Source organism: Glycine max, chromosome 9 (assembly GCF_000004515.6).
Source record: "Glycine max cultivar Williams 82 chromosome 9, Glycine_max_v4.0, whole genome shotgun sequence".
NCBI classification, from domain to species: Eukaryota; Viridiplantae; Streptophyta; class Magnoliopsida; order Fabales; family Fabaceae; genus Glycine; species Glycine max.
Window position 1 is genome coordinate 4,058,937 of NC_038245.2, and position 14,837 is coordinate 4,073,773.

At 27.9% G+C, this 14,837-nt stretch overlaps 2 protein-coding genes across 2 annotated transcripts; both read right to left on the minus strand.

Moving 5' to 3' along the window:
* Positions 1-775: 775 nt before the first annotated feature.
* On the minus strand, positions 776-2,318 carry LOC100803560 (probable purine permease 4). Its single transcript, XM_003533450.4, has one exon. It carries the CDS (start codon positions 2,134-2,136, stop codon positions 931-933), a length of 1,206 nt encoding a protein of 401 aa, XP_003533498.1. The 5' UTR covers positions 2,137-2,318; the 3' UTR covers positions 776-930.
* Positions 2,319-12,936: 10,618 nt separating this feature from the next.
* On the minus strand, positions 12,937-14,442 carry LOC100795076 (probable purine permease 4). Its single transcript, XM_003534805.5, has one exon. It carries the CDS (start codon positions 14,358-14,360, stop codon positions 13,137-13,139), a length of 1,224 nt encoding a protein of 407 aa, XP_003534853.1. The 5' UTR covers positions 14,361-14,442; the 3' UTR covers positions 12,937-13,136.
* Positions 14,443-14,837: the final 395 nt, after the last annotated feature.

Genomic DNA, 14,837 nt, shown 5'->3' on the forward strand with positions numbered 1-14,837 from the left:
GTTTTAAATGTGCATTTATTATTAAATACTTGGTGAAAGATAAAGATTTCAATGTATTCATTAATTGATTATTATGCATTTATTTATTATATACATGATACTCTATAAAAAAATTATAGACTTTTTATTTGACACTCAACTAATCTCCCTCCCTCCCTCCCTCTAGATCAATCCATTTTGGGATAAAATGATACTTGCAGTTGTAACTCTATATTCAAGTCAAACATCGATCCTCATGCCTTAATTAAGTGTCGAACCATTTGTGTCAATAATTTTTAATTTTTATAGAATAAGTTGAAATTGTTTTGCTTTAATATTTTCAAAAGAAAATAAAAATAGTATTATACATATATATCATTAATATAATTAAATTTAGGAATTATAATATTTTAACTGAAAAGTAAAAAAAAAATTCACTCATTTAAAGATAATCAATTTAAATAATTAAATATTTATAAGAATAAAAAAACAAAATTATTTATTTAGCTTTCATGAATGATAATTAATCACAAAAAATAATTTTAAAAATATCTACAAAATATATAAATTGTTGTTAAATAATTATTATAATTTACGTCCAACATCATAAAATGTTTGGCATCATAAAATGTTTGGTAGTCGGTACACTGCGCGCGCGTGTATATATATATATATAAAGACAAATGTTAACCAGAGTTTTAAAGGAATAAAAAAATATAAAAATTCAAGAAAAAGTATCATTAATATATATAATGCGATTTCTAGTATATTCCGGATGTATATTCCAACAAAGACATTTTATTTTGAATTTTTTTTATTTTAAATTCTATAACCATCGGTGCATTTAGCAAGAGACCCATATATGAATAGATACTGATAGTCTTGGTCAATATTGTAGCTAATTACACGAAGATGACATTATTATAAACTATACATATGCAAATATATAGTTCAATGTTTCAAAATGTGGATCATCTCAGTGGATGAATCATTACTACTAATATTCTTGTTCCTGGTTTGAGCAAATTTGTGTTCCCCCATTTGGTTGTACTTGTAGATGCCATAGACATAAGAGCAGAACCCCCAAATGCAGAGAAAAGTGGACACAGCCTTGACACCACCAAATGCATCTCTGAAGACCACAACCCCTCCCAAGACATTCATTGACAACAAAAATGTCATGGAAATGCCCCCAGTCAATGAAGATGTCAGGAATACCATTCCTGCAGTTCCCATGAAACATAGCTGCCAAGTCACCACATTTCCCATCACTGTCACCCAATAAACTCTGCTTCCTTTGTCAAACACCGTTTGGCTCTCTACCTTCATCTCAGAGAATCCACCATCCCATGTCATGCCAATTATGGCCAATGCTGTTGCTGCAGCCTCCATTATCACTTGCATTTCCATCACCATTTGGTAGCAATTCACCTTCTTGTAAATCTTCTCCATTAGTGGCAAATACAAGGCAAACATCAAGCCTGCGCCTATGGTGCAAAAGAATCCAATGAAGTAGTTCTTTTGATTTAGCCCTTTTGGTCTCTCGTGACTAGAGTCCAAGCCTAGGAGGATGGAGCTTAGGGTGAGAAGGATCACACAATTCACGTTTGAAAAGGTTATTTTTTGCTTCACTATTATGACAGAGAAGAGAAGGTTGAAGAGTAGTTGGGAAGATAGCAAAAGTGCTGAGGTTGAAACGGGAAGGTAGGAGTTTCCCCATGAGAAGAAAAGGTTGTTGAATCCTAACATAACACCGATTGAAATTGAGATAATCAACATTCTTGGTGTGAAATCAGTGAAGGGTACCCTCTTGGTGAATTTAAAGAGATAAGGAACACAAATTGGGATCATCAAAAGAGGAAATCCTGCGGTTTGAACCCAAGTTGAAACCCATCTACTTGAACCCTTGTGGGTGAAATAGTACTTAGATAGCAAACTAGAAGAAAGTGAACCCACAAAGAGACATGCATAGTTAATCACCAAAAGGGGCATGTTGATGTTGATGTACCTCTTGCTAGTGCTAATGATACCCTTTTGATCTGCACGCTCCTGCATTGTTGTGTTGTCCATGGTGGAAACTAGATCTGCATGTGCTAATGCTTCTCCACCTTCATGATCAACAAATTCAATTTCACTGTTCTTGATGCTAAGAGCCATAGTGTGAGAGATTTTTTGTGTTGGGGACAGTGATGATGTAATTAATCCTCCTTGAATGAAAGAGACGAAAGTGAGTGTTGAAACCGATAAGTTGAAGTTATTGAGCTCTTTTTATTTGCTTGTCACCTTCACTAAGAACCATCTGTCACCTCTGCTTGTAACTCTTCTTACGTGTGTAGTGTGTTACGTTTTTCGACAACTTTGGACTATTGAAAACCAGAGTGAGTGAAATGAACCTGGACCACTCCGAAATTAATGAATTCAGTTCACACCTCCATTTTTTTACTATTTCTAGAACTTCCCCGCTTCTCTATCTTTTTATCATAAATTAGTACACCCGTAATTTGAATTTTTGTTCATAATATTGATTTAAAAATGTTTGACAAATATCCTATATGCTATCACACGTTTAGAGAGAAAATAAAAAAAATAGCTTAAACTAATTTTTGTTCATAATATTGATTAAATTCTTTTAATTAATTTTATCTTATAAAATTTTATTATTTCTAAAATTTCTTTTAATTGTTGGATTTTTAAAGAATTTTTATTCATATTTATTTATCATTTACAACGTTCAATATCACATTAATTATTATTTTATTAATTATATCCTCACTTACCTCATAATTTTTAATTAATTTATTCATGTATTTTCCTGGGAAGTGGAAAGAGAAAAGGATAAAAATAAGAAACTTCATAATTATTTTATTAAAATCAATAAAATTTAATGCATTTCTTGATTTTTACATGATAAATTAATTGAAATTGATGTAACTTTTTTTATTAATTAATGTGTTATATTTTATTTGTTATATTTGAGATTAGAGAGAATATTAATAAGAGATAATAGTGAAAAAAGATAATAAATATTATATTAAAAAATTAAAATAATAATTGTTGTGAAAGTTTTTTTACACTACAATTGTAATCAAACAAAAACAATAATAAATAAATTAATACATAAATTTAAATACATAATAATGACACTATTAAAATTCATGACCTTTTCTCAAATATTTAAAGTGAGCATTAACAGCCCACTATCTGATAAAATTAAAGTGAACATTAAATGCACACTTTCTAATAAAACTAAGGTGAGCATTAAAAGCGCACTCTCTAATAAATGTGAAATTAATTAACATAATTACTAAATATATAAATTAAAAGTAAAATAGATAAAAATATATTTATAGTACCTCTACTTTTTGATGAAAAAATATGAATCAAAATTTCTTTTTTATCTATTATATACTAACTTTATCATTAAATATAATATTTTTTAACAAATTCAAATATATTACTTAAAAAAATTACTTAATTTAATTAAAACTTAAATACAACTTTGATGGTCATATTTTTTAAATTTGTGATTGTGATGTCTTATTTTAAAATAAAGATATTTGATCTCCTATTTTAGAAAATAGTAACTTTAGTACCTTTACTTTTAATGAAAAATATGGATAAAAATTTCTGTTTTATTATATACTAACTTTATCATTAAATATATGATTTTTTAACAAATTCAAACTTGTTACTTAAGAAAATTGCATAATTTAGTTAAAACTTAAATACAACTTTAATCATCATATTTATTAAATTTGTGATTGTGGTGTCTTGTTTTAAAATAAAGATATTCAGTCTCCTATTTTAGAAAATACATAATTTTAGTACTCTACTTTTGATGAAAAAATATGGATCAAAATTTCTTTTATTTATCATATGTTAACTTTATCGTTAAATATAAGATTTTTTTAACAAATTAAAACTCATTACTTAAGAAAATTGTTAAAACTTAAATACAACTTTGATCATCATATTTATTAAATTTGTGATTGTGGTGTCTTATTTTAAAATAAAGATATCCAGGCTCCTATATTAGAAAATACATAATTTTAGTACCTCTACTTTTGATGAAAAAATATGGATCAAACTTTTTTTTATTTATCATATGCTAACTTTATAATTAAATATAAGATTTTTTTAACAAATTAAAACTTATTACTTAAGAAAATTGCACAATTTAGTTAAAACTTAAATACAACTTTGATCATCATATTTGTCAAATTTGTGATTGTGATGTTTTATTTTAAAATAGAGATATTCAATCTCCTATTTTAAAAAATACGTAATTTTAGTACCTCCACTTTTGATGAAAAAATATGGATCAAAATTTCTTTAATTTATTATATACTAACTCTATCATTAAATATATGATTTTTTAACAAATTCAAACTCATTACTTAAAAAAATTGTGTAATATAGTTAAAACTTAAATACAACTTTGATAATCATATTTGTCAAATTTGTGATTGTGGTATCTTATTTTAAAATAGAGATATTTGATCTTCTATTTTAGAAAATACATAATTTTAGTACCTCTATTTTTTATGAAAAAATATGGATCAAAATTTCTTTTATTTATTATATACTAACTTTATCATTAAATATAAGATTTTTAAAAAAATTAAAACTTATAACTTAAGAAAATTGGATAATTTAGATAAAACTTAAATACAACTTTGATCATCATGTTTGACAAATTTGTGATTGTGGTGTAGTATTTTAAAATAGAGATATTTGATCTCCTATTTTAGAAAATATGTAATTTTAGTTTAATCTTTAATTTTATCTATATTTTTTTATTTCTAATATTTTAATTAATTAAATCATTTTTATGGCACCTTAAATAAATGTGTTAGGTTAAGGGTTCAATTGGATCAAAATAAAAGAAATAAAATATATACGAAATTGAGAATTAAAACAAAATTATGAATTTTTAAAATAGAATAATCAAATGTCTCTATTTTAAAATCAAAATTATGAATCGAGTAAAATAAAGAGACCAAACTTATATTTAACCCTTTTACTTAATATCATTAACTTTTTTTTAACAATTTGTCTTATATTTCTAAAATCACCCTTAAAAATTACTGAGAGTCATCATCTCACTTTTTCTATTTAATTAATTAAAAAATTAATTAATTAATTTTTGTTAGTTATCTTCTAGAGATATAATGAATTAATTTTATTAATTTACAACATTTATTATAAATTAATTAAGAGTGTTTTAGTGAAAAAATTAATATAAGAGACTATTTAAAAAGAGTATTGTAGAAACTAAAATGTGATAAATATTTTAAAAAAATAGAAATGGAGATAGTAAAAGATAATTAATGTCCTACTCGCTCATACTATATTTCTTACAAATATCAAAATGTGCTATGAAAATTGTGGCGTAAATAGAATGGGGTAAATTTGGCCTGACTCAATGGACCCTACAGACTAGACTGAGCTAAAGAATTGTAGTCATGAACACCACCAAACCTATTTTAGCTCATATTATTTTAATTTTTTAATTTTTCTTTTAAATTTATGCAACTTACGATAAAACAAAATGGTCTAATATGACCCAGCCGAACGAGCATTAGGCAGCTAGGCCACAAAAAATGCAGCCCATAAGAAATTCGGGTCGGGTTAGTTCAATGCTATTTTCACATTTAGCTTGTCAAGTTGGGTCAAGCTGCCTGTTTTAACAATTCTAATTTTCTTTTGCTCAATAACTTCCCAACTCATGTTTTTCCATCTTTGCTCCTACTGATACAAAAATTTTCATGATAAAAAAAAAAACTTCACTCATACTTTCATCTTCAACAGATCCCAACCATTTAATTTTTTAATATTTTAATTCGACGGACACGATTCATAATTCTTCTATCAACTCTGGTAATCCTTGACACATCTCAATCATTAAATATTTTAATTTTCATATCCAACGGAAAAAAATCAGGCGTTGTTTTTTTCAAAATTTCTATAGGATGCAAAAGTAATTTCACTTTTACACCCTACACCTATGTTTTTCCCACTATTTTGTAACTATTGTTGTACTTCATTTTCTGTTTTCTACTTTTCCTACCTTTTTCCGCCACCACTAATCCAAACATAATCTAAGCTTGTATAAGTATTTTCGTCAATATTAAATTAGATTTTCTAAGCACCGAACGTGACTACAAAAAATCAACACTTCTGCGTTAAAATAAATTATAACACTTACTCAAACACATCCTAAATATTCATGAAAATGTCTTTCCATTCTCAACCTTCAATTCAACCTCAGCAAATGCATATCTTTCCACCATTTACAATTTGTTATAGATAAGAAAAATAATATTGTGAAAGTTTAAAATAAAAATGTGAAGATTAAAAATTAAAAGTTTAAAATATAAAAATAAAGAATTTAATTATAAATTATAAATAACGGGAATTTTGATTTTACGTATATTATCATTTAATTATAAATTATAAAATTAAAAATTACTATTTTTGTAACAATCACTTTAAATATTATATTTAAGATAATTTTTAATTAATCAATATTATTAGTTTATTAGTTTTTTGTTAGCTAGAAGGATGAAACTCACAATCTTTTCCTCCTTATATCTCATCTAAATAAATAACATTACTTTACACTAATAATATATCTAAAACTAAAACCAAAATAAATTTAAAATTGAAAAACAAGCCTTATTTCTCTTATAACATTTATAGGCGACAAAAACATGAAATCATCGTCACTCAATGCTTTTAATAACATTTTTTTTAGAAATGAAATGTTATCTATTTATTTACCGATCTGCTATATAATAAATAATTTACTCATTGACATATATCGTGTTCTCTTGCTTTTTCATTTTCTGCCCAAATGTATCTTTCAAATGTCCAAAAACCTTTAGTGACATAAAGTTATCCATAATATTTGATAAAATATTATAAAAATATATTAATAATATTTATTTATATTTAATGATATTTTTTGATATTGTCAAAAAAATTAGAAATATTTTAATTAAGGATTGAATAAAAAATATTACTAAAAGATACATGTGTAATATATAATAGTCTCATTGAGGTTTGAATATATCATCTGGTACATATTACTCCAATTCTAGCATTAGGCCAACCTTAGTGGTACATGAGACACAATAAATAAAGATATATTAGATATGTTATATTTGGATTATTTTTTCATGGATTTTCATAATAATAATGCTGCATTAAATTCTTTATTCTATCTTTTCTTCCATGTTTTGCAATCTTTTTTTCCTTCTTCTTTTATTTTTTATTTTTTTACCAAACGTTTTTTCCTTTTTTCTCTTTAATAAAGTTCCTATCTCTTTTATAGTTGGATGATAATAAAAATAAATTTAAGTTTTTTTTAAATTAGGTTAAAACAAATGATAAAATAAACCTTTTTGCTGATTTTATTTATTTATTATTATCTGTTTTTTCTTTTATTTTTTTCTTCTCTTTTTTACATTTCAATTTTATTTACCCAGACCAAATAGGTATTCATAGTCTTATTTACAGATACAAAGCTACAACTCTAATGTTACATTAATTAGTTTGATGCGTGAAGCTTACGTTTAATCTTCAAAACTGATAACTTTCATGAAAATATATGAAATGACAAAAAGGAATAATGGTGGAAATATGTCAATTTAAGTTAGACCCAACTTTAACATGCCTGAATTGATTCTTAATTACAAAACTTGAGTCTGACCCTTTCATATGTCGTGACCCATTTTTAAATGTCTGACATAATTTGTTTCAAAATTTAACCTAATTTGGAAGTTTATTTACCTGGCCTGTTTTATAATTAGACTTATAAACAAAGTTAGTATACCTATAAATTAAAACAATGTAGGCCAATTAATTGTGTTGGCATTCCCCATCACATTTAAATATAAAACCAAATCAATATGTGACAAAATAACAAAACTCGATCAGATTGGAATAGATCATTTCCCCCTCAAAATCAATCAAACAATTACTAACTAGTAAGCCAATTTAGTGGATAAAAATACTTAATACACAATAACCAGAACTAGGAAACAAAACTCTAATTGATTCATTCTCTTGTAAACGGGTGCGTATCTCTTGTTTTGCTGAGAAAAAAAAAAGGCTCTTTATCTAATATTTTGTTCATAAAATTGTCAAACAATACAAGAACTGAAAGAGTAAAAGTGCAGAAGCTTGCGGGACTCGGAGCTCGTCATTGTGCTGAAGATTTTCCATCGTGATATGCTGTCAGCGTCTTAGTTTTTTTTGTCTTGTTTGTTTCCTATCGCACCAAAAAAATAGTGCACATGCATTATGTGAACTCTTAGTAAGTCCCATCTGTTATCTACTTTTGTGTGCGCAATAAATTAAAGGAAATGGGAATCGTTAGCATTTCATTTCATAAAATACCCTTTACGGGAATATTTATCAAAAGGGACTAAGAATTAATCAAACTCTCTCCAACGTTCATTCACAATTTGTATTTGTTCTACCAGTTATTAATATTACAAAAATGAAACAATATAATTATGTAAAAATAAAGTGTAAAAAGGGTAATTCAGTTTTGTAAATTCAAAACAGATAGTTTTGGTCATTGAACAAATTACCAATTAAGTGAAAAGGTATAAATATTTTTTATTTAATAACTATATAAAATATTAATTAAACATTTTAGTTTCATCTTTCTTTAATTGAAATGAATTCTAACCGAAGTGTTCTGCAATTTTTGTCCTGAAATTTGATCTAATAGATAGGTCATAAAAATTAGTCGCTGTAACTAAAAATTACTATCACGAGTTAACTAATTAAGCTACTATAGATCTGTATGAGATTAATAATATCTTCCAAAAGGGGATGAAGTCTATTAATGAGCACTTTTGAGATCATATTCCAAACAACTTGTTAAAATACAATTTTTATCTTCCTATAAAAAAAATAAAGATATTTGATCATATTATTTTTTAAAATAAAAATTTTGGTCTAATTGTCAAATTCAGGATGTTGATCGATTCAATATTTGAAACTTATATAACCTTGATTGCAGATTGCCATTAAGTTTCCCCCACTCTTCAAACCTTATTGATGGGAGGAAACTTGGATATAGTAAAGTACTATTTAGAATTCACTAAGTTTTTAGTTTTTTTTTAAAAAATCAATTTTTAAACTTTTGTTTGATTAATCAAAGTTTTTAAATTTTTAATTTTTAGTTGATGAATAAAAGTTTAAATTTTTTATTTTTTATTTATTTAACAAGATTTTAAGGATTAAAAACTGAATTTTTAAAAATTTTAGGAAGTAAAAACTTTAATAAAAGATGTTGAAGAGCATTAATCAATCAGTGAAACAAAAATTTAAAAATTAAAAATTTTAATAATAATAATAAAAAACTTTAACTAATCAAACAAAAGTTTAAGAATTAAAAATTATTTTTTTAAAAAAATTGAGACTAAAAACTTAATTAACTATATTATTTATATTTTTGTTTAATCATAATTAAAGTTTTATTTCATGAAGCTGCATAATAAAGTTTGTATTAAAAGATTTAACAAATTACGAAGGTAATGATGATTCTCATTCCCATGATTATCACCACATACGTTGCTAGAATTATGGGAATTAGGGTTTGGCTACACCAGCTCTACTTGCACCTCTTCACTGCTACTCCCGTCATCTGTACAACCTCAATCACTATTAGAGGATCTTTTTAGGCCATCGGGCAGTCCGTTTTCCAAATGGCCTTACAAACCATGCCTCTTGCAAAGTTAATCAAGTCCTTCATGCATAATCATACTCTCCACATTGAACCAATTAAATGGTTCCTACATAAACAAACCCTTCCCACAAAAGGCTAGTTCATATGAATTTCAACACATACCATAACAAATTTAACTATGCATGGAAGTGGAAGCATATTCAATAGTACATATTCCACCTTAATGGACCTTCCTATATATTGCAGTTGGAAAGGCCAATAGAAACTTTCATTATATTATTTCATACCCAAGCTTGAAAAGCATATTCTTACTATTGTACTATATCAATAGTGACTTGAGAAGAGGCAAAAAGTCTGAAACCCAAACCTTGTACCACAAGGTAGTGATCAAAGATATCATCTAATCAAGGACCTTCACTGATAGTCTTCTCCCTGTCCACCAAAAGATCATCAAATTTTACCATTAAAACCCATGTGCAATGTCGACTATATTCATACCTCCAAATAGTTTCCAAATCAGCTAGAGTCTATCCCGCATTGTATAGAAGTTGAGACTTTTCCCAAGCAGTTTCACAATTATAGCATCTAGCTCTCTCTCCACCGCATCCATAATTCTCATAGAATTAATAGTCTCATCTATATAACAATTAGGCTTTAACTTATCACCATCTTCTAACTCAATCTTAAACTTATTCTCTGCTAACAAATCCATGTGATCTCTTTTGGGAAGAGGCATTTGTTGCCCTAAATGTCACAAAAGGATTTTTTTTTTTTTTTTAGACAATCTCTTCCACCCTGATCACCCCTTTCAGGCAGTTCAGGAAGTGGTGAAGAACTATGTGTGTCGTATTTTCGTTCAAGGGTTCACTCATTTTTAATGTTGTTACTCTCAATAAATTAAATTCACTTGGCTAAACTTATATACGTTTGAATTTAACAAAATTTGAAAGTTAAGAATTTAGATATTTAGTCTCGAATTTAAAAATCAATGACAAGAATTTATTTTTAGTCTATAAAAATATAAAAAATAAAAATTCACTTTTTTAAAAAAATATAGACAAGTGGATTAGCCTTTTTACTCACAACATGCAAAATGTTAGTTAATAAATTTTTAATCTACAATTAAATTTGTTCGACTATGTTCATCAACATAAAAATCTCATGACTCACAATAGATTAACTCCAATATCCCAAGACCAATATTTTAACAATCCCTATTACTTGAACCAAACCAATTAAATTGATTTATGTTTTTTTAGTTTGAATTGGATTTGAACATAATCAATCTCAACTAAATCAATTATATATTTATTATTATTTTTTAATGCTTAACTTACTTACTATTGTATGTCGATTTGAATATGGTCATTGTGTTTCACAAACGTTGTGTAGATAATTTGGTATATTTTTTTTTATTATTGTAGATGAAGTTTTATGATTTAATTAATTAATTATGCGTTATTTTTTATAATTTGTTATTATTTAGTAGATGAAAGTCAATTACACTCAAATATGTTATTTACATTCTTTTATGACAATATTTTTTGTCAAATTTGAAACATAATTGTACTATATATCTTTAATTTTTTCCAAAATTTTATTTATAATATTTTTGTTGATATCCGATGATCCAAATCAAATCAAACTATTCATCATTTATCTAAACTAAAATGATCCATTTAACACTACTAGTTGGATAGGTTATTGCCTCTTGTCATGTGGCCATTATATTAACTTATCTATGTGTTTTCATGCTCAAGTTTAGAATAGATACAATACTTTATTGTCATGATCGCATTTAAGCATGGCAAAATCCATGGCCGGGAATGAAATCTATTATTATAAACATAATTTAAGGGATAGATTTTATTTCCTCGCGGAAGGAGTAGTTTATTTCCTATACTCAATCTTAAATGGGACAGAAGTGAATATTGTGGTGACACTCAGGCATGATTAATGAAATTATTTGAACTCTATTAATTGTTCAAATAAAAATTTAATCAAATGAACATATATTTGTTTTGACTGCATCGAATAAACATATTTATTTAGAAAACTTCTTTTAATTAATTAATTCTTTTTTATTTGTTTTGTAATTTTTAATAAATTATATCTGCAGATAATTATTATGAATGTATAAGTTGTAAATATCTGTCAAACTCGCAAACCAGATGGATTCTGAAACAAATTATGGCGTTACTATTCATGGACAAGTGCTCTCGGAACAAGGAAGTTAATCCCTATTTGTTTTTGTGTTCACACCCTTTACTATTAATACAATCAAATTGATTAAAAAAGTCCTAACAGTAACTGTTAAAGCTAGGTGACAGTCAAGACTATCACATGTTTGAGTCTGTAAACAAAAAGATATAAAGGCGGTGAAAGAGTTTAATCTTTTTAATATTGTCTGGTCTATTAGGTTTGAATGTAACTGATGATTACAGTTGAGACCTTTGAAATGATAACTTTCAAATACACAATTTCCTATACAATAATACAAACAAACAAAAAATGCACAAAACCAGGCAAAGAGCATAACCAGTAACTGAAAGCTGAGATTCCAGAACATGTTATGCGTGACTCACTTCAAAATCTCACTAAACTTTTTTCCTTTTGGTAAAAAAATCCAAGTAAAGTTAAGCAACAGATTTCATGTGACACCAAAGCTAGCTGTAATAGCTACTGATAACAAAGTTATACCAAACTTAAGATCAATTAACCGCAGGGAAAATATTGTTAGTGATTATCAATTACTATCTCGTTCATGGTACTTGGTGATGTTGTCATTAACTCGATTAGCGAGGATTTAGTGCATATTTAATCAAAGAATCAATTTAAAGATAAACTACAATTTTCGTTTGTAAAAATGTAATTTGAGAAACTATATATTTATACATTTTGAGAATGTACCAAAAGAAATTTATACATTTAGAACAAAGAATTGAATAAAGACATAACTTGAATCTAGTTTATATTTTAAATATTTTTATTGTTGATCTTTCATGAGTATTCAAATTTTATTTCGATGATTTCACGTAATAACAATTTGTGTTAAGCAATAGAAATATTAGCGAGGTGAAATTTTGGACAAGATCTTCTCCATGCCTTTGAAACAAGATATTTCTTACAGCAAAAATCTAAACCATTAATCACATTATCTCGTTTAATTGTCGTACAAGAACTAATCAGTTGTTGTAAATTTAACTGGATGTTTGTTGCAGACAAAGTTAGCAAGAGAGAATCCATTTTGGCCAAATTTCAATTCTCATTAATTAGGAAAAGAACAACAAAACACCTAACAGTAAACTACATAAAAATTTTGTTCAACAATATTTAAGTCTAGGCCAAACTAGTTCGATCTCTACACCAAATTGAAAATTGAGGTACTATATAGTACCACACTAGCTACCACACTACCACTATCTTATCCAAGTTCCATAGTTTCAACAAGTTACACTACCATACGATTCCCGTTAGGGATCAACTCTGTGGTAGTTCCACCACTGCTGTTCCTCCTTTTAGCCTCCTCCTCTTGCTCCCTTTTGATGTACATGCCATAGACATAAGAACAGAAACCCCAAATGCACAAAACAGTAGCCACAATCTTAAAACCTTTGAAGGCATCATGGTACACCAACCACCCTGCCAACACATTCATGGATAACAAAGCAGTAGCAGAAACCCCTCCAGTCAATGAAGACGTGAGAAAGACCATCCCTGCAGTTCCCATGAAGCAACACTGCCACGTCACAACACTCAACACAACCGTCACCCAGTAAAAAGTGTTTCCCTTGTCGAAAACCCTATCAGCCTCTTCCTTCATCTCAGAAAACCCTCCTTTGTACACCATTCCTCCGGTGGCCAGCACCGTCGCCGCGATCTCCATTACGAGCTGCATCTCCATCACCATTCCGTAGCAGTAAACCCTCTCGTAGATCTTCTCCATCAGTGGCAAGTACAAGGAAAACAACAAGCCTGCACCTATGGTGCAAGAGAACCCTATGAAGTAGTCCTTTTGGGTTAGCCCTTGAGGCTTCTCGTGACTAGAGTTCAAGGCTAGAATGATGGAGCTCATGGTTATGAGGATCACGGAATTGAGATTTGAGAATGTGATTTTTTGTTTTACAATGATGGCTGAGAGAATGAGGGTGAAGACTAGCTGAGAGGATAAGAGAAGTGCTGAGGTTGAGACTGGGAGATATGCCACTCCAAATGAGTACAAAAGGTTGTTAAACCCTAACATGACACCAATACAAAATGAATAGCATAGCATCTTTGGAGTGAAATCTGTGAAGGGCTTTCTCTCTGTGTAATTGAGGAGACTTGGGAGAAAAATGGGAATGATTAGGAATGGAAAACCTGCACACTGGACCCATGTAGAGACCCATTTGCTTGACCCTTTGTGGTTAAAGTAATATTTTGTGAGCAAACTAGAGGAGACTGATCCCACAAAGAGCAAAACATAATTTATAAACAAGAGAAACTTGTACCTCTTGTTCTTCATTGATTTTTGATCTTCATGGTGATGTTGTTCTGTATTTTCCATGAATGGAGTAGGGTTTGAAAGTGATTCTGGACCTTCTTGATCAATTGATTCAATATCGCTGGTGTAGTCGTTTGGGGTTGTGCTGAGAAACTGGTGATGCAATGGTGGGGATTGTGATTTGACAGCCATGGAAGAGAGAGATTGAAAAGAGAGAGAGATCGAAAATAGGGAGAGATTGAGAGATTTGATTTGCAAAAGTAAAACTCTCTCTTAAGTCTTAAACATGGTCATGAGAACTTGTATATATACTAGTACTCTATTTATACAGATGTAACTCTGATCCTGACAAGTGACATCTCATGCATGTATGGTTACATGAATAAAATTAATGTTTAATTTCGCATTTCATTAAAATTAATGAATTATTTTGACATTTCATTTATTGTCACATAATTAAAACTAGCATAAATTAATTTTGAGAGAAATTAACAATAACGAAATTAAATTTTTCTATCAAAATTAAATTTTATCTATTTATATTTTTTTAGTAGTAAATATTGAATTCAAGTATGAGGGATTATAATTAATTATATTGGGATTTTTTTAAAGATGAGATATAATTACTAATTCATGATCTGTCATATATACCGAATGAAACTTCATATT

What these genes read in the sequence shown, in the direction of transcription:
- LOC100803560 (XM_003533450.4), bottom strand. Translation starts at nt 2,136, where the DNA reads ATGGCTCTTAGCATCAAGAACAGTGAAATTGAATTTGTTGATCATGAA.
- LOC100795076 (XM_003534805.5), bottom strand. Translation starts at nt 14,360, where the DNA reads ATGGCTGTCAAATCACAATCCCCACCATTGCATCACCAGTTTCTCAGC.